Here is a 22,969-nt window from a genome sequence, read left to right on the forward strand (position 1 = left end):
CTAAGTTCCTAAATATTTTCAGGCCCTTAAGCATTACTTTTTTGGCCCCTTGATCACAGTTATGAGTCCTTAATTATAAAGCATATTTTCTCTTCTTGCATCAATGTGGTAATGTATGTAAAAATCAGACTTACAGCAAGACCTCTTGGACCAAAAGCACCAGCAGGACCCACAGCACCAGCAGGGCCCTGAAACAAGAATAGAGAATACATGTCACTGCTGTATATTGTTCTAATGAGGGTTCCGTGCTCAACACATCTCTGGAGAAAGTGAAGTTATTATCTATACATTGTAGTGGTGGGATGTACTTTGTATGTATGATAGACAAGCCTTGGTCCTCTTAGACCTTAATCTAGAAAGTAAAGGTATATCATCAGCTCATCAACTTACAGGTTCACCACGGTTTCCAGGCTTTCCAGAAGGACCAACTTGGCCATGAGGACCAGGAGCACCCAGAGCACCACTGGGACCAGGACTACCAGGAGCACCACGCTCACCCTGGGAACAAAGGAATGCAACAGGAGACACATTGTTATTTACTGACTTACACATATTGGAATATTTCTTCCATGACAATAAAATAAAAGAAAAAGAAACAAGTTACCTTGAAACCAGGAGCACCATCACGGCCTGGAGGACCATCATTTCCAGGATTGCCCTATTAAAATACCATGAAAAAAATTACTAAATTTCATCACCTTTCATCTCACACAGAACTGTGTCTCCGTCTAATTGCTTACAGTGAGAATAAGAAGATATTGAGGTAGGATAGTATAAATCTTAAAGAGAAAAAACATCTTCCTTATACATACCATTCTCAAATGCCTTAAATATACTAATATTATGAGAAAACTAAAATGGTCTTCAAATATTTTAGGTTTTAAAAGTTCAGTAAAGAAAAAAAATTACTGGGATTTGCAACATTTCTCTAAATGAAAAGGCTAAGACAATAGTGGTCTTCACTAGTTTGCACTCTTTTAAAACTGAGATTTTCTTTTTAGATGAAAAATGCCAGTAGAGGGAAAAGAACCTAATAGCCATAACTAAATTACTTTGCTGTGGTACTTCATAAGGTTAAATGCTTTCCTTTGTGAATATTAATTTCACTTCAGCACTTAGGCTGTGTCCAAAAAAACCCATTTTCCTTCAAAAAATTCTAATGAAACAAAGTTGAGGATTTTTAAATTACTGTTCTCTTTGAAATTCTGCAAAGTCTCTGCAAGATTTGTATTAACAACGTATTAACTATGCTTCAGGTTATCAAATAAGCTTCCCTGATAAGGCTGCAATTTTTATACTTTCATGAAAGATATGTATGTTCCATCTTTCTTGGCATTTAAGTAAAAAGTGAAAAGATTCTGAGAGTGACTTCAGGATGTATTTCAGACACAACTTGTGCTTTAAAACGTCTGTCACCTAGTTGGGCATAGGAATCCATGTCTATAAAAATCCTGATATAATTTTCTCTGAAGACATTGCACAAGTTTGCTAGCAGAACAGCCACCAGTTCCATCCATTTTTTCCGAGTATTTGTATTTGGATCAGAATAAAGAAAAAGCAACCTGAAGAGGATAAAAAACCAGCTTACATCACGTCCAGCTTCACCAGGAGCACCATTTGGACCAGGAGAACCCACAGGACCAGAGGGACCACGGGCACCAGGAGGACCAGAAACACCCAGGGGACCAGGTTCACCCTAATACAGGAACAGTTGTAACAAAATGTGACATTATAATAAAACACAAACCAGTCTTACAGAACTTCTAGCTTTTATCTAAGAGCAACATTTCTCTGCAATGAGATTGGAAAGGAAAAAAGAATCAGGACACAAGAAACATACCTATCTATTTCAAATGTTATCTTCATTCTAAATCTTACTACTAGAAACCTCTTAACATTTCTGACATTTCTCAGATTGAGAAATTTGCTCACCTGTGGATAATTCTGGTTTGTCTGCAACAAGCCATAATTTCTTCCACTGATCTACGTCTGGTAGGTCCATATCCTCTGTTTCCAACAGCAATGGAAACAGCATAACCTGCATCTCCCTGGCTTCCCATAAGACAGGACCTCAAGTGTGTGTGGGTTTTTTTTCTTTTTAATTACATGTTATCTGTTTAAAGCAGTTAACTAATCATATACTCACTGTTGCTCCAGAGATGCCTGGAAGACCACGTTCTCCCCGAGAGCCAGGAAGACCAAGGATACCAGGAGCACCAAGAATACCCTGAGGACCTGGAGTACCAGGAGGACCCTATGACATGAAGAGAATAATATTTATATTAATAGATAAAAATAAATGTAACATACACATCAGACAATGATACTGAAAACTGCATTCTCAGTTACAATTTTTGCAGATCACAGAAGAAATCTCTATAATTTTTTTGTTGAGTAACAATTGTGGTATTTCACACAAGTGCTTACTTCAATAAGACAGAAACATGTATGACTTTTAAAACAAGCCAGTAATTCTGGATGTGAAAGCTTAAAGATAATCAAAAGTAATTAATTTATTTGCATAATTCTACATCAACCTGTGGGCAGACAACTTTAACCTTGTGATCCCCACAAATCAGAGTTTCTGATGCAACTATGAATTGAGATTGTTCTAAATGGACATTCACAGGTTCCTTGTTTTTCTATCCATGAGGATCAGTTTCAGAGTAGAAGATGTGCTTCCTTTTCTCAAACTAACTATCCATTTCTTCTGTAGTTAGAGAAAGATACAACTCACCACAAGAGAAAAAGAGAAAGAAAACCCTGATCCAGGGATCAGGCTCACTTTTTATAGTATGTTTGTCAAGCATACCTATGAACAATTTCTTGTGTCTCAGTGGAACTTCTACTTAAAGGCTCTGCTAAATTTGTGCATGAAGTTGAAAAGCCCTTCACAAACACCAGAAGTATCTCAGAAGCCATAACATTCACATGAAGAGAAACATATTTAATGAGATGTGATACTCAGTAACTTACAGCAGCACCAGCCTCTCCAGATGGACCTTTCTCACCAGCAAAACCAGGTGGGCCAGCAATACCTTGTTCACCAGTGCGGCCGACTGGTCCAACATCACCACGTAGACCTCGAGGACCATCTTTGCCAGCTGGGCCAGGAGGACCAGGGGGACCAGTGATGCCCTAGGATTGAGTATGGATGTGATACCATTACAATATAGACCTGAGGATAAAATTTCATTTTAAATCCACATGAAAAAATAGTCACTTGCAATAAACAGGTCATCAGCTGCTCCAAAGCAGCAACTTCTATTGCTTTATTAGCAGTGGAGAGCTGGAAGCAGTAGAATTATTTGGCTAATTTTTTTTTTTTTTTTAATTTAACTCTGGGCAGCTGAAAGTGACAAAATTTGGTGGGAAAATATAGATATGTCTCTTGTTGGAGACATTAATTGCAACTACAAAATCCATGAGAAAAAAACCCCAGTATCTTCCAATTCAACAGGATTATTTGCATTAGATAATGGGATTTAAAATTTTTTTAAATCTAGAGTAACTAAGAAAAGAAGTGCCTTTTGGTAGAGGTTGGAAACACCTTTGAAAAGAAAAGACTACAAATGTCAATCTAGAATGAGAATTTCTTGCTGAAAAATAAAAAAGATTCACATTCCAAAACAGAGTGAGTTTGCCCTGCTCAAGACAGGGACTAGAACTGCAGGTGTTTTAGAAAATGTAGACCTACAATAACCTTAACATTCTTCTGCAGACTGGACATGACCTTCTTATTCCACTCCATCATGAGTAATTGCATAGCCATTGATTTGAACAAAAGCAAATAAACACTCATTTTTGGAAATAGTGGGTACTTCAAGAAGCAGAGGGATGCTTGATAAATGTTTTGATAAAACTCACAAATTAAATGCATAGGTTGTACTCTGGGAGTTTGAACAATTAGATTTTCTTCTCCTCATCCAATTCTATAAGGATCTGAGGTTATTCCAGTGCAATTATGATTGACATCAATGAAACAAAAGTTAGGATTAACCCTAAGCAAAGCAGCTTCTGACTTATCTCTTATTACATTTCTTCATTAGTTACTTACAGCAGGGCCAGGAGGACCAACTCTTCCAGCAGCACCAGGGAAGCCAGTCATGCCCTAAAAACGAATTTGAAAATGAAGATTAGGTTTAAAGGAAACAGTAACTTCATGAAAAGCAACAATGTCAGTACTAAAAGCCTGAAGACTTACAGGAGGACCAGCATCACCACGAGGGCCAGCAGGACCAGCAGCACCAGCGGGACCCTAAGTATGAAGGATTGAAAAAGAGAGATGGATCAAGCAAAGACAATTAATGCTCCCTATTTAGAACACGGGCTCAGTCTCACTATTGTGAAAGCTAAGGGTGATTTTTACACCAGCAGGAGGACTGGGCCCAAAACCATGCTGCCTATCCTGAGAGCAGGGTATTAAATTCTCACACACATTTTAAATCAGTATCATAAGGCCCAAGAAAAGTTGCATAAAGCATTTATGATTCAGTTTCATTTCCTTGCAAATGTTACATGCATCTAAACAAATCTGGAAGTCAAAATGTGAAAACAGGGCAAAATCATCAAATCTGTTTGCACTGAGTGGCTAGTACAGCCACTTAGTGTAAGAGCCTGCTATTGGTATTAAAATCATACAAGAAGTAACTCAAGCCACACTATCCTGCAACACTTTGTAGTACTTGAAGTATGTGGGTCTGACTTTCTGCATCATTTCAAGCAGTTCCCCAGTAATATGCATGTGAGGCAGTATACAACTTTGGCCTATAAAGGTGCCAGCACATGAAAAGCCTATGTGCGAATGGGTGCACAGAAAAATTTGCACACATGCTTCTGGATGACTGAGTCTGAAAATCAAACTGTGACAGCACATCCCAACTTTGAGAGAAAAGTGTCAATGTCCTCAGCTCAGAACTTGCCCACAATGACCCCCTGAATGGTCCAAGACAGAGTGATTTTTCTGATCTTCAGAGCAAGTTGAAAATTAGTTATTATTTTCTCTTCATTTCAGTTCCAGACTCATGATCTGAGTCCACATAAATAGATTGATAAAATTTACATAATATGTGAAAATCAGCATGGTAACTTTTCTCACAGCCTAGCTTGAAGTTTTGTTTCTTTCTTTCATTACCTTTTCAGAATTCAAGGCTTTCAGGCTAATGTATTGCTTGCATGGCACAGTTGAAAACTATGACTTTCACAAAGACACAATTCACTTACTGGTGGTCCAGAAGCACCGATTGGGCCAATGGCACCTGCTGGTCCAGTTTCACCCTTAGGTCCTTTGGGCCCACGCTCGCCTTTAGCACCAGGCTGACCAGCTGCACCCTGTGGGCAGAAAAACAGACAAAATGAGGAATTGAAAACCTTGCAGAGGAAATAGGGGAAGGTTATGGCATCAATATGAGGAAAGTGCAAGCAAAACTCACAGGGGGTCCAGCAAATCCACTGGGACCTACAGGACCAGGCTCACCACGTTCACCCTAGAGAGAGGGCAAAGAAGAGATGACTGGTTAGAATGGTCTTTAAAAAAGCAATCTTCTGAACATCATGTCTTTGACACAGGAATAACTGTAGAAATTGCAACTTACAGGGATCCCACGGGCACCAGCAGGACCAGCAGGACCAGCAGGACCTCCTTCTCCCTAAAAGACAGACAAAACATTTTGACACTGGGAAATGGCCTAACTGCAGCCAGAACAGGAATGCTCCTGTGGTACAGTTACATATAGTGAGTCTCCTTGGATCTCCAGTACAGAGGATGTTACTGAAAATGCTTCTGGTTTTGATCCACCCTGTATTAATAATATCTAATGATTCTCAGACAGCATGAAGTATCATTCTGAGCGAACATGGTTATTCTTCATTGTATTAAAATCTCCTCTCACAGTGCAAGTAGGATTGTAGAGTTTGACCTCAGCTGGGAAAAATTCAGCCCGAGGTTGAATCAGAATCATCTCCAGATATAACCCATTGCCATGTAGATGTGCATCCCCTTCCCCGCCCTTTCAGAAAAAGGTTTGGGATCCTATGGCAAGCTTCACTGAATAGTCTCAAAAGCCCTTGCTTCCTGAATCTGAAAAACTTAAAGAATTGGTGCAAACTAGAAAGATGGAACTGGTTTTTATGGAACTCGTCTTTAATATTCATGTGTGAGCAAATTGTATCAACAAGGCATTTTTTCATTCTAAGAGTAGACTTACCCGATCACCAGCACCACCAGCAGGGCCAGGAGCACCAATAGCACCAGGGAGACCCTACAGGCCAAGAGACAGGACACTGTTTCAAACAAAATGTAAGTAGGACCAACTACTTTAAATAAGCTTTTTCTTTCCCCCTAGAGAAAAGTGTGTAACTAACTTTCCTGCAGGTGTTCTCAATATAAAGGATACATGATTTTATAAAACAAAACCTGTTCTGTTATTTTCCTTCCCAAAGTATGAATCCTAAGAAAGACATCTGAAATCTCAAATGAAGGATAGTTTTGTGTAACTTTGAAGGCTGCCTTTAAAATTAGCTGTCTGGGCTGAGCCCATAAAATTAAAGAGGACACTGTTACACTGAACAGGTGTGCAATGTCTGTGAAATACTCTGCTCATGTAATTTCTCTGCATAGATACATGAGAAGTGATCACTTTTCTCTCTCTCTCCCCCTGAAATCAATCATCCTTGGACAAGGGGCAACAAAACGACATTGATTTGTATCAAAAATGAGCAGATAGAAGCAGTAATGCAATACAGTGGGAAATGAAAGTTCTGAACATTCTTCTCAGTTATTTAAGTTCTGAGGTGTAGCAAGGTAAAGTCAAGTAGAACCAGAAGATACTTACACGAGCACCATCTCTTCCTGTTGCACCTGTATCTCCTCTCAGACCTGGGGCACCCTGGAACACACAGTGGGAAAAATTGATCGGTAGTGAACACAACAGTTTGTATGAAAGAAGTCTTGAGCTGTTTGCTGAGTATCTGTGCATTACTTAGACATCATACAAAAACCTTATGCTAGGTTTTCTGGAGAAACGAGCTTTGATTATTTTGTTCTTATTGCTGAGTAGGTACTGACTGGCAAAGTGAATGTTTGGAAAGGGTACTGGCATGCTTTTTAGAATAAACCTGCTTCTGTCATGGGAAGCCTTCTTGGCTTCTCTCAGGTACCAAAAATTCTGAATGGAATTGAAATTGAAAATTGAAAACCATGTCCATGTATATTACAAATGATGAATATAAATCCCCCTCAAAATCTCTTTTCTTTTGGTCAAGAGATATCCATCTGTAAAAGTTCTTCTAATTATTCATGTTATACCTTCTATATGAAGCAAGAAAACAGCTATAAAAACAATGATGGACACATCATTGGGTGGACACATCAAATGACACATGTTTCATATAACAAAAAGTTATTTTCAGACCATCACTAGAGTCAAGAAACCAGATCAGCACTCTGTTCTCTCTCCTTTTTTTCTTAATACAGCCTAGTGTTCTTCATTAATCTGCATGTCAATATATAGTGTTTTTTAAAAAGTTTTAGGCTGGCACCTTAGAAAAGACAGTAAGTCTGTTAGACCAACAAAACCTCTACTTGCTGACCATTGCGTAATACAGTTTCACAGTAAATAAAAGTCACATTGGGATAACCTTCAGGTTTTTCTAAGTTAATGAAATTTAGGCATCTCAAACCTGTGCATGCAATAACAAGCCAGTTGTCCATCTTACCTTTTCACCCTTGCCTCCTGGAACACCAGCAACACCTCTCTCTCCTGGGATTCCACCAGGGCCAGCAGGACCAGGAGCACCAGCAGCACCAACATTGCCAGGCTCACCCTAGCAGCAACAGCATATCATGTAAGTCAGTGTCACGTCACTCACGCAGTTTGGAACAAAATCATCATTACTGCTCTGCCCACCATTCTACTTGGCTGTAAACAGTGTGAGTAGTAACATTTTTGTCTTGAGCTATTGTATATGTTTTACTTTTCCAGCTAGTGAAGATGCTAGATGTGAATGCTCTCTCTGATTCTGTGGGCTTCTGAGGTTTTAGGTCCATTTTCCAAACTAAACTTCTGTAGAAGGACTAGCCATGGAAATCTAGAAAACTAAGACCCAGATTCACTTAGCATCAAGCCAACATCATCATTTGCTAGACAATCACTTATGATTGACCTAATATTTTGGGGAAAATATTGCTAACTAGAGACGAGCTTCCTGTGTACAGGTAGGTGTGCGTATAAACAGAAGTCAGCATGAATTTTGGTCAGAATCTCAAATCCTATCTCCAAACAGTATAACAGCATCCCCAGCTGACAACCTGTATTCCAACTGACTTCCCCTCCTATCATCTATATTACTAAACATAAACCCATTTAATATTAGTGTGGACTAGTGTGGGATGGAACTTCACCACTTGGAGAGAGGTTTCGGACTGCGTTGATCAGGAATTCAACAGTAAGGCAACAGCAGCTGGAAAAGGCATACCTTGTTACCATCGGGGCCTGGTGGGCCAGAGGGACCACGGCTTCCAATGGGACCAGCAGGACCAACAGCACCGCTCTCGCCAGGAGGACCACGCTCACCCTACAGGAGACAGTCTGATCTGAGTGCTTCCTTGAATTGCTCTCTAGCTGAAAGCACTGGCTAGGAGCAATGACAGCATGTCACATGTTTATCTGAATAAACCTTTAATTAGAATTTGGAAGATATTAACTAAATTTTTCATAAGAACTGACTGGCTTTTGACACAAAAATACCAAAATGAAGTAATAAAGTCTTGCATCATGACAACAGCTGACAACTATTAGTACTTCTCGAACATGGATTTTGGCTACTGTGCTTGTTCTGTTGACAGACATCCTACTATCAAATGGAGATTCTGTTTTAGGACAAATAATTTATTCTAGTGAAATTAAAGGAATAGTAATTGGCAAACAATTATTTTTTGCAGCGGCAAGTGCCTGGTGACAGGAGAATAATAAAGGTAACACCTAAAGCCTACTAATGTGACCTGTACATTATAACAGGTATAAGGATAAATTCTGCATTATAGTTCTAGAGACATGGAAGTAACCAGAAACTCAACTTAAATGCACAATAGCTCTATCAAAGATAGAAACACCAGTTTTACTAAAGACATCTCAAATTATCTCAGTGTGATCAAGCTGGACATCAGTGAATAATCTAATAAGGTATAATGAAGTTTTTAGTTATGCTGGAGAATTTGGAATTTGTATAAGAACTACAATGTGGTCAAAGAATTGACTTAAGGGGAGTTAGCTCACCAGTAGAAAGCATCAATGATGCAACAGATTCATTTATATTGTAGAGATGTTCCTAAATTATCTTGTTTTATACATTTTGTTAATTACAAAGAGGCAGAAAAAGAAGAAATATGCAAATATCACAAAGGAAGCATTTGTCAACAGGAAGGATTGGCAGACTACACAGGAAGAAGTGAATAACCTGCTAGATGGCTGTCAGAGCAAAGAGATAAAATTCAAGAGTGCAAGTACCAGGCCATTTATTTAGGCATCAAAACTGCAAATTCTGCTGTAAATGGAGGCTTCAATTGTGAAAATGACTGAAAGGGAAAGGTAATAGCCAACAGACATTTAAAAGGAAAATATGATCTAGCACAAGCAGTGGGATACTTTTAGAAGTGTTAGTTTTGTGTATAAAGCATCAGTAAGGCCTAATTTGGAATACTGGATGAAATACACTGAGGGCTCGATATGTGATGCTTAGGGCAAGCTACAGCAGAGGCAACTAACTGCTACTGCTATGACAAAGGGAACTTGGCTTGGATGAAGTGGCAAAATGAGAGTTTAGAGTAGACATGGTTTTTGATGCAGACTCAGGGCACTAAACCATAGGGACAAAAAGTGCTGTCTAAACTGATTGAAATAACTTATACGAGTGAATGGGAATATTTGTCACTGGATATATTTAATCTGGAAGTCAGAAGAAAAGAAGAAGCAACAGAAGTAGGTTAAATATCAATCTCTTTAGAGGTGGATTTGGAAAGCAAATACTTAATTGAGCCCTCTATAAACTACTCCTCGCTCTACATAAATGAGATCTTCCTGCCATGCAGGAAGGCATCCACACAAAGCTCTTTGAGGATGTTTATTGACAGTTCAGAATTAAAGGGAACTGGGAGGCAATACCTTCTAATGACTATTCTGGTTTCTGAATTCAGTCCACTCTTTATTCAAAGACAGTACTGGGGAGGTAGGAGCTGCCTAGCAAGGGATAGCAAAACTGAAATGGTCAGGCTAAGAAGGTGTGTGCACAGGCAATGCAGATGAAAACCCTCATATTCATCAGGCCCCAGTGTAACACTGCAGGATCAGTCCTTTATCATCCACAGTCTCATTGTAAGGTTAATACAGGATATCATTATTTGGGTAATATTCGTATTTATGCAGAAGTTTACTAGCACTGCCAACTGTGTTAACCCCAACTCAAATACCCTGACACCTGCAAAGAGCAGAGAATATTATCCTTCATTCCTGGAAGTCTGCTGCAATACACTCTTCTGTAACAGAGAAGAGCTTTTTGCCTTGAGGAACATGGAAATGTACATAGTTACTATCATTACTGAACACATTATTAAGACAGTCTGTACCAAATTTCAAATGAGTTACTCACTCTTGGGCCAGCGGGACCAGGGACACCAAATTCACCATGAAGACCCTAGAAGAGAATAGATATAGAGATAAAGTTTATTTTACTTACTTAAATTGTACTTTGTTTCTTAGCAACAAATGGAAATTCTCAAATTGCAACAGCATATTGAGAAGTTTCAGACAAATTTTCAGACAATCTATTACATACATGGAAATAAGCCCTTTTCCTCCAGCTGCACAGTATCTCAAGGTACACATTAGATAATATTTTTTCATCTGAAGAATTAGTTATTAAATTACAAGCTCTTTTTTCAGGTATATTCAATGTAAACTCTTTTACAGGGACACAGATGTAACTATAAATGTTAAAGGTGATTCTGACACAAAAGATGCACAATTTGCAGAGTACATCTCACACCAACTGTGCAGCAGCTAGAGCATGAATTACAACTGAACTACCTCAATTGGATGCCATTGTACATCCCTGAAACTAGCTGAGGTGCAAAAACATAAATGGAGTAGTGCAGGTTAGACTGAAGCTTGAAGATTTTGAAAGAAATGTGTAGTAAAATATTTTTCATGTACTGTCTCTTCTGGGGGAAGAAACATATTTTATTGCTACTTAAGGCCCAAAAAGCAAAGGACTATCTTTGCTTTGTTTCATACCAAAACTTTTAAAAAGGAAGTATGATGCAAGTTCCAGTGCAAAAGGGACTTTTCCTAATTAAAGTCTGCATGTTACCCTGAATGCTTTGTTTTGGCAAATAGATTCAACAGGCTCTTGCTCCACCACGTGTGCCATTGCAAACACAGCCCTCATGCAATTCCTGCCTCATCCATGGAATGCTGTGTCTGTCACTCACCCTCTCGCCTGGTTTACCAGCCTCTCCAGCGGGACCCGAGGGACCTGGCAGACCCTGAGTGTAAAGAAACAAGAATACAAATCTAGTTAAGGCAGAAGCTCTTCACGCTTTGGGAACCATAGGGAAGACTGAACACAGCACACAGTTACTTACCTGGAAGCCAGGAGGGCCAGCAGGACCCGTTTCACCCTTTCCACCTTGGTTGCCCTGGATGGAATAAAAAACAATTGATTAACTTGGAAGAAGAAATACAGGGAAGTCGATTTTACAATGGGAAGTCCCATTAATGAAAAGTAAATCACAAATTGGATTTGTGTGGAGACTGTTACTTACAGTGACTCCAGGAGGACCTTGGGCACCGTTGTTTCCCTCTGGACCAGGAGCACCCTGTATATGTTCAAGTAGAAAGCTATTATCAAAGTTTTAATTTGATATGAGTAATGTTTCTAAATGATTATGTGCCAAAACCAAATGTCTCTGACTGTATTTTGAACTTAACCATTTACTTTCAAGAACTTCAAAGCCAGAGGTACTAAAGATGCTTAAAAATTTAAATTCTCATCATTGTTTTAGTTATTGCAGCACATTCATACTTAAGAAAACTTCTTTGGGAATTACAGAATATAGAAACCTTGCTGATAGCATTTTCCCCACATACGACTGTTTTTTTGGTCCCTTAAATGGAAGAATCAGTAAGTTTCAACTATGAGTAAAAAGTTGTAAATTTACAGGATGAATTAGAAACCATACACTGTGCTCTAAGAATTAAGGACAGGGAGTGCTATTTTTTCCTCTTCATAGGATAAAACCCCATGATTAATTACCCAATACGCAAGAAGGGGATTTTTCATTTATCCATTAAGTAATTGTCTCCACCGACAAGAGGCTAAAAATAATGCATTCCCAAGGGCTTTTCTAATTTCATCATCTAGTCATACCTGCACAAGCCAATGCTACCTTATTACAGAGGTTTGGAAAATCTACTTTTTTTTCCTCTCTGGAAGGTGATAAATAAAATATATCCGCATACCCGTGGGCCAGCAAGACCAACATTGCCTTTTTCACCAGGTTTGCCAGGTTCACCCTGAAGTTGAAAGAAAAAGAGATAAAAGTTAACCAACACTTCATATTAGATTCAGTTTAAACTACTAAGCAGAGACTCACACTCTCACTGCAGAAGATTTACTGTAGTATTTCTTTAACCCAAATTAAAACACACACAAGCTCCATCTGTCTTTTTGGATCACTTAGATTAGCTCAAAAATATATGTCTTTTCAAAACTCAATGCCTTTATGTTTTGAGATTGTAATTCATGGCACTCCATGTAGTATCCTATGCAATACACTATATATTTGCATATGCGTGTATGTACAGCAACATCCAAGTCCAGGACATGATTGTTATCTGTGGCCTCAGTGGGACATGTAAGGAACTCCACTGAAGTCATTGGGAGCTTTTCTTCTAAATTGAGTGAGCTTTGGATAGTGCTCCATAAATAACAATACTCTGAAACTGGTTTAATGGCCAAACTTGACAGAACTTTTACAGATGTGAATATACAGAAATGATAAAATGGACATGCTGAAATCATAAAATAGACATATTATTCTAATCATTTCAATGTCAAAATATCCCTAAGCTAATTAAACTGCTTTTTTTTTTCTTTAATCATATTTTAGATAACTGGAAAATAATTTGAAACAGAACTCTTGAATGTAAGCAGATGCCACCCAATGAGCAGCACAGGAGCATATAGGGAGATGCGTTGGACTAATGATAGTTGGGACCCTACAGATTAGTCTGGAAATACTTTCATAGTAATACAAAGTTTCTGTCCTGTACTTACAGTGGGACCTTTTGGTCCAGGGAATCCAATGTTGCCAGGCTCACCTCTATTACCAGCTGGACCAATTGGCCCAACTCTACCATCTGCTCCAGGGAAACCCTAGAAAAAGAAATCATACTATTAAATGGCTCAGGTAATTTAATTAGACTTCAGCTTTAGGAGAAATATGTACTGACAGGAAGCAAATGTAATTTAACTTTTCACCATTGTTGATGCATCGCATGCTCATGCATCCCTCCCTTTTTCTCCTTTTTGTAGAACTCTGTATTTCTTCTTTTCCTCCCAGGACTCAGGCCTGATCTGACACCCACAAAAATGAATGGGAATCTTCATATTGATCTTCTGAGTAATACAATAGAGAATCTTGCTGGTTTTACACAGTTGTGTTAAGACCTCAGTGCTGAGATGTCTGCTTTACACAATTGTACTTCTTTCCTTCCCATGCAACGGGGGAACAGAATAAAAAGCAAGGTACTTACAACAGGACCTTCCTTGCCAGCAGGGCCTGGGCTTCCAGGCTGACCTGGGAGACCCTGAGAAAAGAAAAGTTTCATGTTTTCAGGAGGAAACCTACTCACCCAACACATAACCACCATTTTTTCTATATGCATGCATGCACATACACAGAGGTGCCAAGTTATCAATATACACTATTTAAACAGGACTGTAGGTGCTATCACATTTCCACATGAAGCACACTGAGTCTTAATTTGATGGTGTGTGCTCCCATGCCAGCTGAAAATCAGTATAGGGAAGTACCTGTTTTACTCAGAGAGATTAATTTAGGGTCTGCTTTGGAGGATAGTATATTTTAAAATGTTTGCAAATGCCTAATACTCATATGTGCATTGCAAACCTTTACTTCACAGGGTAGGATAGGAAGAGAAAGAATAAGGAGTATAAATGTAATGAGATGAACATGATCTGGCTGCAGCCCACACCACTAAAAGTAAATGGCTGTTTTCAGTGAAATAATTTGTAAAATAAAAAAGAAATAATTGACATCAGCCATTTCACATAATTTTAGTAGGGTCTGCTTTCCTTTGAGTTCATTAAAGAGAACACACACACCTTAATTGTGATCATAATGATCACATTCTGTAAATAATCACGTGGAAACCCCTTACAGAAGTTAATGCAGTATCCAGTACAAGAGGACAGTGCTCCATCCCATAGCCATCAAATGCTACCCTAACAAAAGTAACTAATTTCAAGAAACATTTTGATGCTTCTTAATTGTCCATAATTTTTTCTTGTTTTTTTCAGTAGGATGGTGGAAGTGCCCTAACTGTGGATAACACATGCTGAATTTTTGCAGTTGGATTTCCGAATAATTTTGTCCATTAATTGTAAATAATTTTCTTCCTATGTAGTTCACACTTAATCCGCAGAGTTTGAACTTACTCTTGGACCCATAAGACCAGGCTCACCAGGACGGCCAGCATCACCATTAGGACCCTTAGCACCAACAGGACCACTAGCACCACGGTTACCAGCAGGTCCCTACCAAAAGAAAGAAATAAAATTAGGCAGAGGTAGCAAAAAGCATTGCAGATCTGTATATAAAAGGCGGTACAAAAATAGTGACCCAGACAAAACTCTTACCATGACACCAGCTCTGCCATCAGCTCCAGGGAGCCCACGAGATCCAGGTACACCCTGCAAGTCAACACAAAACAAATCAAGAAAGGGAAAGAAAGAAATCTGTTCCTTGGAGGTGTATAGCGCCTACTAGATTTCAGCCTTCCAAGCAAGTCTGCTGAATTTGAAGTAAGTGCAGCTTTAAGCACACACACCTCAGTGTAAATGGGTATTGTGAAAGAAATCTCTCTCATTTCCTGTAGATTTCTTTAAATTCTAATCTGTTTGTACCATTTTCAGTGTCCATTGTAACTAACAGTGGCTCTAGCCAGCAGCTAGGATCCCACAGCCTGCCCCACAGAGTTCCTCATTCCCTGTAGAGAGTTACTGACTGAATTCTTTATCTCTGCAAAAAAAAAAAAAAAAAAAATCTGGGGGAAGCGCTGCCATTTTTCTTATTGTTTTCCTGTGAATTCTTTTCCTTCAGGAAGCTACATGAAGTTCATGGATGGCCTTCTCACCCAGTGAAAAGTTTGTTGGGCATCCTTGAAGACATTGAATTGAAAGCTTTTACCCCCCATTATATGTGCACCCATTATCTGTTTTAAGCAGTTAAATCCCATCACAAACTTTTAAGAGTAATCAAAAGATAATTCACAAAATATTATACAGTAGATAAATCAAAGCAATCTCTTAAATACTTCAGGGATAAGAGAGTAAATAAGCATTAATGCAAAGCAAAAATGGGTTTGGTCCCAACTAATCAAAAGGTTCAGAATTGAAAATAATCACTGCTTAGCAGCTTAAATGTAAATTTAATTACTCCTAATTATTTAATTTGCCTGTGGGACTCTAGATGGATTTTCACTTTCCTTTTTTGCTTCTAAGTCTGGAACATGAAAAGAAAACCTACTCTCAGACCAGCAGGGCCTGGGGGACCAGCAGAGCCAGGTTCACCAGGGCTGCCTCTCTTGCCTTCCTCACCACTAGGGCCAGGAGGGCCAGCAGGTCCAGCAGCACCCTATTTTGAACAAACAGAGAAAAGCAAGATATCAGACACTGTGTTGCAGATATTATCAGGCTTTTGATTGAAAAGGCCTTCACATTTTGCCATACTTACAGGCTCACCCTTCATACCACTTTCTCCCTTGGCACCAGCGGGGCCTGGTTCACCCTAGAGTCCATAACAAAAAGAGATGACAGAATTAGGCATCATTCCAAAAATCTCCCTTCTACCTGGAGAGCTTAATCATGACTTAAAAAATATTTTTATCATCTAATGTCATGCCTCCCTCTATAATGAAAATGGCCAATGACCATGACTTATTTTTGATTTAAAAGGCACAAAACCAAACATGTTAAAGGTGCTTAGAAATGACAGTATTGAACAACAGCATATCTAGGGCTGGTTCCTCTACTGTGGATACCCACTGAGGGCCTAGCTGGGAGATTGCAGCCACATCTCTCTCAGTCCTATCAACATGAACAGAGCTTCACAGTCATATAATATTCTGCATTGGAAGAGACCCACAACAATCACTGAATCCAACTACTCCTTGCACTCATAGGGAGTGAAAAGTGAACCTTTTCAGTCTCAGCATCTACACAGAAATTAACTACAATGTTCTAGTACAGTGTTTCAAGAAAAGATGTCTGCACTATAGCAAAAAATGTATCCAGAGATCTTTTACAACTGTGGACACTGTGTCTGGTTTTCAAATACATGCAATACAGGAGGTCACTTACAACAAGTCCTCTAGCACCACTAGGACCAGCAGGGCCAGGAGGACCAAGAATACCACGGGGACCAGGCAGACCAGGAGCACCAGCAACACCAGGAAGACCCTGTCCAGCAGAGGGGGGAAAAGGCATTGTGAACCCATTGTCTTTTCTGCTGCATTAACTGAACTGGGGTTTTTTAGAGGAAACATGTGTGAGTGTAGTTGTACTTACAGCTGCACCTTTAGCCCCTGGAAGACCATTAGCACCGGGGTTGCCCTGTTAAGAAAAGTAACAATACTGGTTAATTCAGAATCAGAAGTGCACACATCTGAGAACAGATAAAGCTTGGCAAGTTACTCACAGGAGGGCCGACAGGACCACTAGAACCAGGAAGTCCAATCTCTCCTCTCGGGCCAGCAGGACCACTAGGACCAACATTACCAGCAGGTCCAATTTCACCCTGTTGGAGAGAAGGACAGAACCCTCTATCAGTGTACACAGTCTTATGGCAAGAGTGAAGCAATCCTCCATCAGCCTGGCACAAAGATAATCATAGTTGTGTATTCCCACTTCAGAGGCCAGGAAACCAACCAGCTGAGAGCTTTTAATTGATTTTAAAGCCACTCAAGTTGAGATGTCTATTTAGGCTCTGTCTAAGGTAATGGCTAAGACAGGAAAAGCAGATGCTTACTCAGAAGGTTGACCAAAAAAATCAGAATTAGAATTCCAGTCTCATTGGCATCCATGTGCCTCCAGAATTGGCCTGAGGTGCCACAGTACATGAGACCTAATTGGCCATTATCTTGCACTTTCGGATGCCATTTGCATAGATGCAAAATACAAAATAATGCCTGATCAGAGTGCATATGACAGTGTTCGCAATGGAGCAAATGACAAAAAAAAAAGGTTCTTGCTTTTATTTTCAGAAGGCTGTATTCCCTAAGTTTACTACAAGAACCTCAATATAATGACAAGTCCTCTTCAGCAGTTCAGTCAGAGTTCATCCTGGATATGTAGACAGTCTTCTCTTGAAACTATATGCTATAACACGCTTACATCAGCATTAGAGAAGACTTAATGGTTTTCAAGTCTTGCATTTTGAAAAGAATAACCAGAATGGGATCTCAATTTGTTCTCAATTTCCCTGTAGTTAAAATTAAAGTGTCCAGAAAAAAAACCACTTTTTTTTCTTCTAAAAGTGGATTAAGTTTTGTCTGATACACAGAATGACATGGATTTTGTGACAAATGGTCAGCAATATTTGTAAATGAAATATATGCAATACTCTTTCCTCAAATTCTCTGTCCTTCCTTAGTCACTCAAAATATTGAGGCTCTTACCCAGTTAAAAAATGCTAAGATTTGAGCAAGAAAGTGAATAATTTAAATTATAGTCCACAAGAACAAAATGGTACTGACCTAAACCTGAAAAATTTTAATGCAATTTCTATATTGCAATTTCAGAGACTCGAAAGTAGCCCAATACTCAAATGCAGCTTCTTTGTCCTCCACAATTTTGGTGAAGTGATTTAACTGCTGCCTCACTCATTTATTATGATTCATGTCACCTTGGAAAGTGTGTATAAGTGCACCAATTAGGAAGCAGTAAAAGGGTTCTGTCTTCCTGAGCCTGCACAGCTTCAATCTTCACTTACTGAAGTAAGTGCTGACTTTTAAATTAGCATTCATATCTAATGTTCTCCAAACACAGATCAAGATGAGGATTAATCCCTAGAGTAACTAATAAGAAAGCCCTCTTAGTTCATAGAGGATGGGGTTTTTCTGCTGCCTAGAAACTCTGCTTAGTACATATTATCTTCACAATCAAAAGTACCAGTAGAAGCAGAAGTTCCTACCTTAGCACCAGGAGCACCTGGGAAGCCTGGAGGACCAGCAGCACCAATAGGGCCCTGGGAAGTGAAAGGGAAACAGTTGTGTAAAGGTATTCAGTGACAACAGAAACAGCTTGCTTGTTGAAGTAAACAGATTTAAAAAAATGCACATTTACTTATTCCACACATTACCCCTTCAGCACACTAGTTGCCTTTTGCAGGTCCAAACTGACAGATTTTGTTCACTACAAACAGTTAAGAGCCAGGTGAATGCTTAAACAACACTTGCAGTGCAAATTAAGCAAGAATTGGTAAAACATTGCCTTGAGGCCAAACACCTGAGAAAGAACAAACAGAGGATGAGCAGAGACAGGCATCTGCAAGGCAAGATGACTGATTCTGCTATGTTTACCTACTGCTGTGAGATTTATAATTACATTGGGACAAAGTTCCAATGTACCAGACATTACAAGAGAAGATACATTGATGGATCAATAGCCTTAATTTTTTAATGCATACAATTAAAAAAGGATAGTATCTCTTCAATTTTTAATTAAAAAATCCAACTCATATTGGGAATTGATATATATTTTTATGCGAGCTAATATCTTTCAATTAGAAATATTTATAATAAAACTGCCTCACAAACCCAAGGTAATAAAACATTGACAAAGAAGAATTGGCTTCAGGCATTCTATAACCTACTCTGTTATAAAGGGGGTACCTGGAATTGTCACTAGTTTTGCATAAGCAAAAAAAAAAAAAAAAAAAGACCAAATTCCCTTTAGGATATGTTTGAAAGCATAAACTTCCAGAATTTTCATTGCAATGACTTATTTATATTTTAAATTTCAAGTTGAAAGACAGATAAAACATTATTTCTGGTTTAGTTTTAAAAAATGAGTGTTAGTAACTGCTTTGCAGAATATTGAAGGTATCATAACCTTAGGTATTTGACAAATAACTTCAGCCTGGGATAGACACCGTGACATAATGCAACACTGTGCCCATTATGAATAACAACCTATGCAATTGACAGTTTCAGAACATTTTTCCTATAGCAACTCAACTGCTTTAATTCAAAATGTCTTCAGCTAAAATGTTTTGGTTCTACTACATTAGATCTTAGCTGTAAGACCGTTATTTGCCTGCAATTTAACTGCCCAATCACATATTTTTTAAATATTCCACATGGGAGAACTTAAGAGAAATTCATAGCCATGCTCACATTCTACTCAGTTAAAGCACAACAGGTGTTTGAAGTGACAAGGGATATTAAAACCAACTCTGGCTAAACAGAACCAAGCACAGCTTCATCATAAGACTCAGTTTTTGAAGGTAGGGAGAAAAAAAACCTATCAACTGTTATTACTATTGTTCTAGTGTATTCCAGATTTGTTTTACACTTTCTAAACTACATCTCTGTACTCATATTTATGTGGCTGAGATAAATGAGGTTTACTGAAGTCAGGGGTAAATTATGGCAACACTAACTCCTTTTAAACAGATAAATCTGCATTGGGTTATCTCTTATTAGAATAGTTACTTTTTACCAGTCAGATCAGGAGAGTTGGATCTTGCTGACCTTTCACACTAGCTCACAACTCAGGTATCAGTGGTGGATGAAAATGGTTAGTGCCTGCAGGTGCAAAGCTATGTCCTGTTGTGCATATGTAATTTACAGGATGTACATAATTATAGCCATCTGTTACACATACATGATTTGTATCTGTTAAAAAGTAGAAAGTCTCTTTAGCTTTTGGATGAGAATTCTTCTGTTAGACTGTTGGAAATGAGAATTCTGTGCTCTGGGTATTTCCCAGTGAGATGTGCTGGAAAAACTTCTCATGAAATCACCAGTGCAAACAAGAGAATATTTGGTTCCTTTGACACAGATGTTTTTAATGTAAATCCTGAGGCTCTCATGATACTGTCTGCAAAGGGCTTATGTTTCACTAATTCTCTTTGTGATGTTCTGATAAGCAACAGAGAACTATGTTAAAAACATCAACACAATCAACTTCTTAAGAGCCCAAGAAATCCTCTACAAACAGGAAAAGAAGCACAAAACCTAATGGAACCAGGCTGCCAAAAAGCAAGACTGAAACTTACAGCAGGTCCAGTGGGGCCAGCACTGCCATCACTTCCACGAGCACCCTGTGAGGAAGAACATGATAGATGGTTTGAAAAGAGAACTGAATATCAGAGGAAGTCACAGTAAGTGGTTGGTACATGATGACAGACAGATGGGAAGCCACTTACAGCTGGTCCAGGGGCACCTACTCTTCCTCTCTCACCAGGGAGACCACGAGCACCCTTGAAAAAAAAAATTAAATTAACTCCTTTATATATTTTCATTGAACATAGATATATAGATATTTTTCCTCTGTTAAGTCATATTACATTAGAATATCTGGGTATCTGGAGTGTCAATAATGACAAATATTGAAGAAAATGCTGGCTGAACTACATCTATCAGAGCAGCAGTGAATACTTACAGGTTGTCCTGGAGTACCATTTTCACCAGGGGCACCAGGTTCTCCCTATGAAAAAGAAAGTTTGGAGACTTGAGTTACTTAGACTATCTGTCCAAAGCATCCTTTAACACTACCAGAGAGATTTTCAGCTACTGGATACCATTGCCTGTGTCTTCTGCAGCATTTTATAAGACAGCACTCTCCGTGTTTCTGCATCACGTTATACAATAATAGCACATCGAGTCCTGAGGGTGCAGAGATTGCAATTGTCCCCGCATATACTGGAACACAGCCAGATGGAATCCTTTTAGAAGGGGAGGCCAGAGAAAGTTGTGTCACTTGCTCCGCTTTCTTTACCCCCTTTCTTTATGCTAACATTTATTTACTCTGTAGTACACATTTAAGAGATTGGATCTGGATAGTCAGCTTCGAGATCAGCTGCAGATCAATCAGCAGCTGCTTTTTAGCTAATGATGCTTTCTTTTGCCTTAGTGTAAGTTGACAAAATCCTCTCAAATGGCTTAAAATAACGATCTGCCTCAGGTATTTTTAACTTAAGACCAATAATACTGAGTATTTGAGTAACAGCCATTAATACCTGGCTCCTCTCCCTTCAGTACTGTATTCTCAACAGCCTTCTCAACAAGTCTAGGCTGGTCTACAGTGACAAGATTTGTCTTAGAGCACTTGTATCCTGAATGCACTTAGTCTTAAATGCTGCAAAGACAGCAAGTTTTTGCCTTCATTGCTGCTTTCAGCACAGTTATATCATGATCAACCTTGATTTATTATGCTAGTACTCTTACTAGTAACCATTCTATCCTTTACTTATGCGCTTTATCTGCTTTAAATCTCCAATGACTGGGCAGACTTTGCCATCTAAACTTTTTCTGAAGGTTAACAACTTGCAGCGATATTGAAGATTGTTATGTTACAACTAAAAACCCTATAACCAAGTAGTGCACACAAATCTCCTGTGAATCAGTCAGGATTTCCTATAACACAATGATGCAACAGCAAATTTTTCAAGAACACTGATATTAGGCACTGAGGTGGAATGGGAGAAGAAAAAAATAAAAGACAAAGAGTTTACCATAGATGTTTCTAGACTATATTTCAGAATATATTATTAAGGGTTTTTTTAAGGCTAGTGTTCAAATGTGTTCTAATATGAAGACGATAAAAAGAAAAAAGACTGTGAGGATCAAATAGACTGTGAGGATCAAATAGCCTTAACTCAGAAAAGCCCTGCATGTATACAAATTTTTAGCAGGAAGCCTTACACTGATCATGTGTCTCACACAATAGAGTTTTGTAGAAAAAGGAGATGTTTTCATTTTAGCATGCTCAAAAAAACCTACCCAAATGTAGAATACAATCCAGAGAAGAGCAGAGATAGCAAAATCAGTCTGAAGTGCTGCTGAATAGTCAATCATCAAAAGCCCAGTTCTGCAGCCTTTATTCACTGACAGCACTAACTTGCTTATAACTTGATCGAGGGCTCGAGACTAAGGCCCCAGGAACGTTTTCTCATTACAAGGTGCATGTATTTGTTCTACATGGATCCACTGACTTCTAGATTACTGCAGCTGGGCAATGTTTAATGGCAACATGGAAGACTGATTGGATGGGACTTCACATGTCTTTTGCTAGGAAGAGCTACAAATGCATCCTACATTTTTGTATTTTGTCTTTACCTTGGTGCCAGGAGTACCAGGTTGTCCCTTTTGACCATCCAGACCATTGTGTCCCTATATTGAGTAGAAAAATAAATATTGATACATATTTTCTCTCAAATTGCTTTATGCAAATTTTTAGTCTTATAACATAAAACCTTCCTCTCACACAAAATTATTTCCTAATATAATCTTCTGATTTTTCAGAAATAATTAGTCTTTTATATCAGGCAATATTAAGAACTTTGAAGAGGTTCATGCACTCTTCACTTTCAGAGGATTTCCAGGGGTTTTCAGTATGCTGCAGTGATGCTAGTCTTAAATATTCAGGGAAAAGTATATATGTACTC

At 38.7% G+C, this 22,969-nt stretch overlaps 1 protein-coding gene across 1 annotated transcript in view; it reads right to left on the reverse strand.

Annotated features, from left to right (window-relative positions):
• Positions 1 to 22,969, reverse strand: part of COL1A2 (collagen type I alpha 2 chain) — a 38,673-nt gene that overhangs the window by 5,242 nt on the left and 10,462 nt on the right. The window contains exons 12-45 of the mRNA XM_068210846.1: positions 22,641 to 22,694; positions 20,965 to 21,009; positions 20,729 to 20,782; positions 20,579 to 20,623; positions 18,491 to 18,544; positions 16,997 to 17,095; positions 16,867 to 16,911; positions 16,660 to 16,758; positions 16,034 to 16,087; positions 15,827 to 15,934; positions 14,938 to 14,991; positions 14,737 to 14,835; positions 13,812 to 13,865; positions 13,333 to 13,431; positions 12,516 to 12,569; positions 11,819 to 11,872; positions 11,639 to 11,692; positions 11,486 to 11,539; positions 10,645 to 10,689; positions 8,476 to 8,574; positions 7,717 to 7,824; positions 6,834 to 6,887; positions 6,207 to 6,260; positions 5,595 to 5,648; positions 5,433 to 5,486; positions 5,224 to 5,331; positions 4,205 to 4,258; positions 4,058 to 4,111; positions 2,977 to 3,138; positions 2,147 to 2,254; positions 1,589 to 1,696; positions 605 to 658; positions 391 to 498; positions 135 to 188 (exon numbers count right to left, since the gene is read on the reverse strand). Of these exons, the coding sequence (XP_068066947.1) occupies positions 135 to 188; positions 391 to 498; positions 605 to 658; positions 1,589 to 1,696; positions 2,147 to 2,254; positions 2,977 to 3,138; positions 4,058 to 4,111; positions 4,205 to 4,258; positions 5,224 to 5,331; positions 5,433 to 5,486; positions 5,595 to 5,648; positions 6,207 to 6,260; positions 6,834 to 6,887; positions 7,717 to 7,824; positions 8,476 to 8,574; positions 10,645 to 10,689; positions 11,486 to 11,539; positions 11,639 to 11,692; positions 11,819 to 11,872; positions 12,516 to 12,569; positions 13,333 to 13,431; positions 13,812 to 13,865; positions 14,737 to 14,835; positions 14,938 to 14,991; positions 15,827 to 15,934; positions 16,034 to 16,087; positions 16,660 to 16,758; positions 16,867 to 16,911; positions 16,997 to 17,095; positions 18,491 to 18,544; positions 20,579 to 20,623; positions 20,729 to 20,782; positions 20,965 to 21,009; positions 22,641 to 22,694 (2,457 nt within the window). The remainder of the gene's footprint in view (positions 1 to 134; positions 189 to 390; positions 499 to 604; positions 659 to 1,588; positions 1,697 to 2,146; positions 2,255 to 2,976; positions 3,139 to 4,057; positions 4,112 to 4,204; positions 4,259 to 5,223; positions 5,332 to 5,432; positions 5,487 to 5,594; positions 5,649 to 6,206; positions 6,261 to 6,833; positions 6,888 to 7,716; positions 7,825 to 8,475; positions 8,575 to 10,644; positions 10,690 to 11,485; positions 11,540 to 11,638; positions 11,693 to 11,818; positions 11,873 to 12,515; positions 12,570 to 13,332; positions 13,432 to 13,811; positions 13,866 to 14,736; positions 14,836 to 14,937; positions 14,992 to 15,826; positions 15,935 to 16,033; positions 16,088 to 16,659; positions 16,759 to 16,866; positions 16,912 to 16,996; positions 17,096 to 18,490; positions 18,545 to 20,578; positions 20,624 to 20,728; positions 20,783 to 20,964; positions 21,010 to 22,640; positions 22,695 to 22,969) is intronic.

Source organism: Anomalospiza imberbis, chromosome 1 (assembly GCF_031753505.1).
Source record: "Anomalospiza imberbis isolate Cuckoo-Finch-1a 21T00152 chromosome 1, ASM3175350v1, whole genome shotgun sequence".
Lineage (NCBI taxonomy): Eukaryota > Metazoa > Chordata > Aves > Passeriformes > Viduidae > Anomalospiza > Anomalospiza imberbis.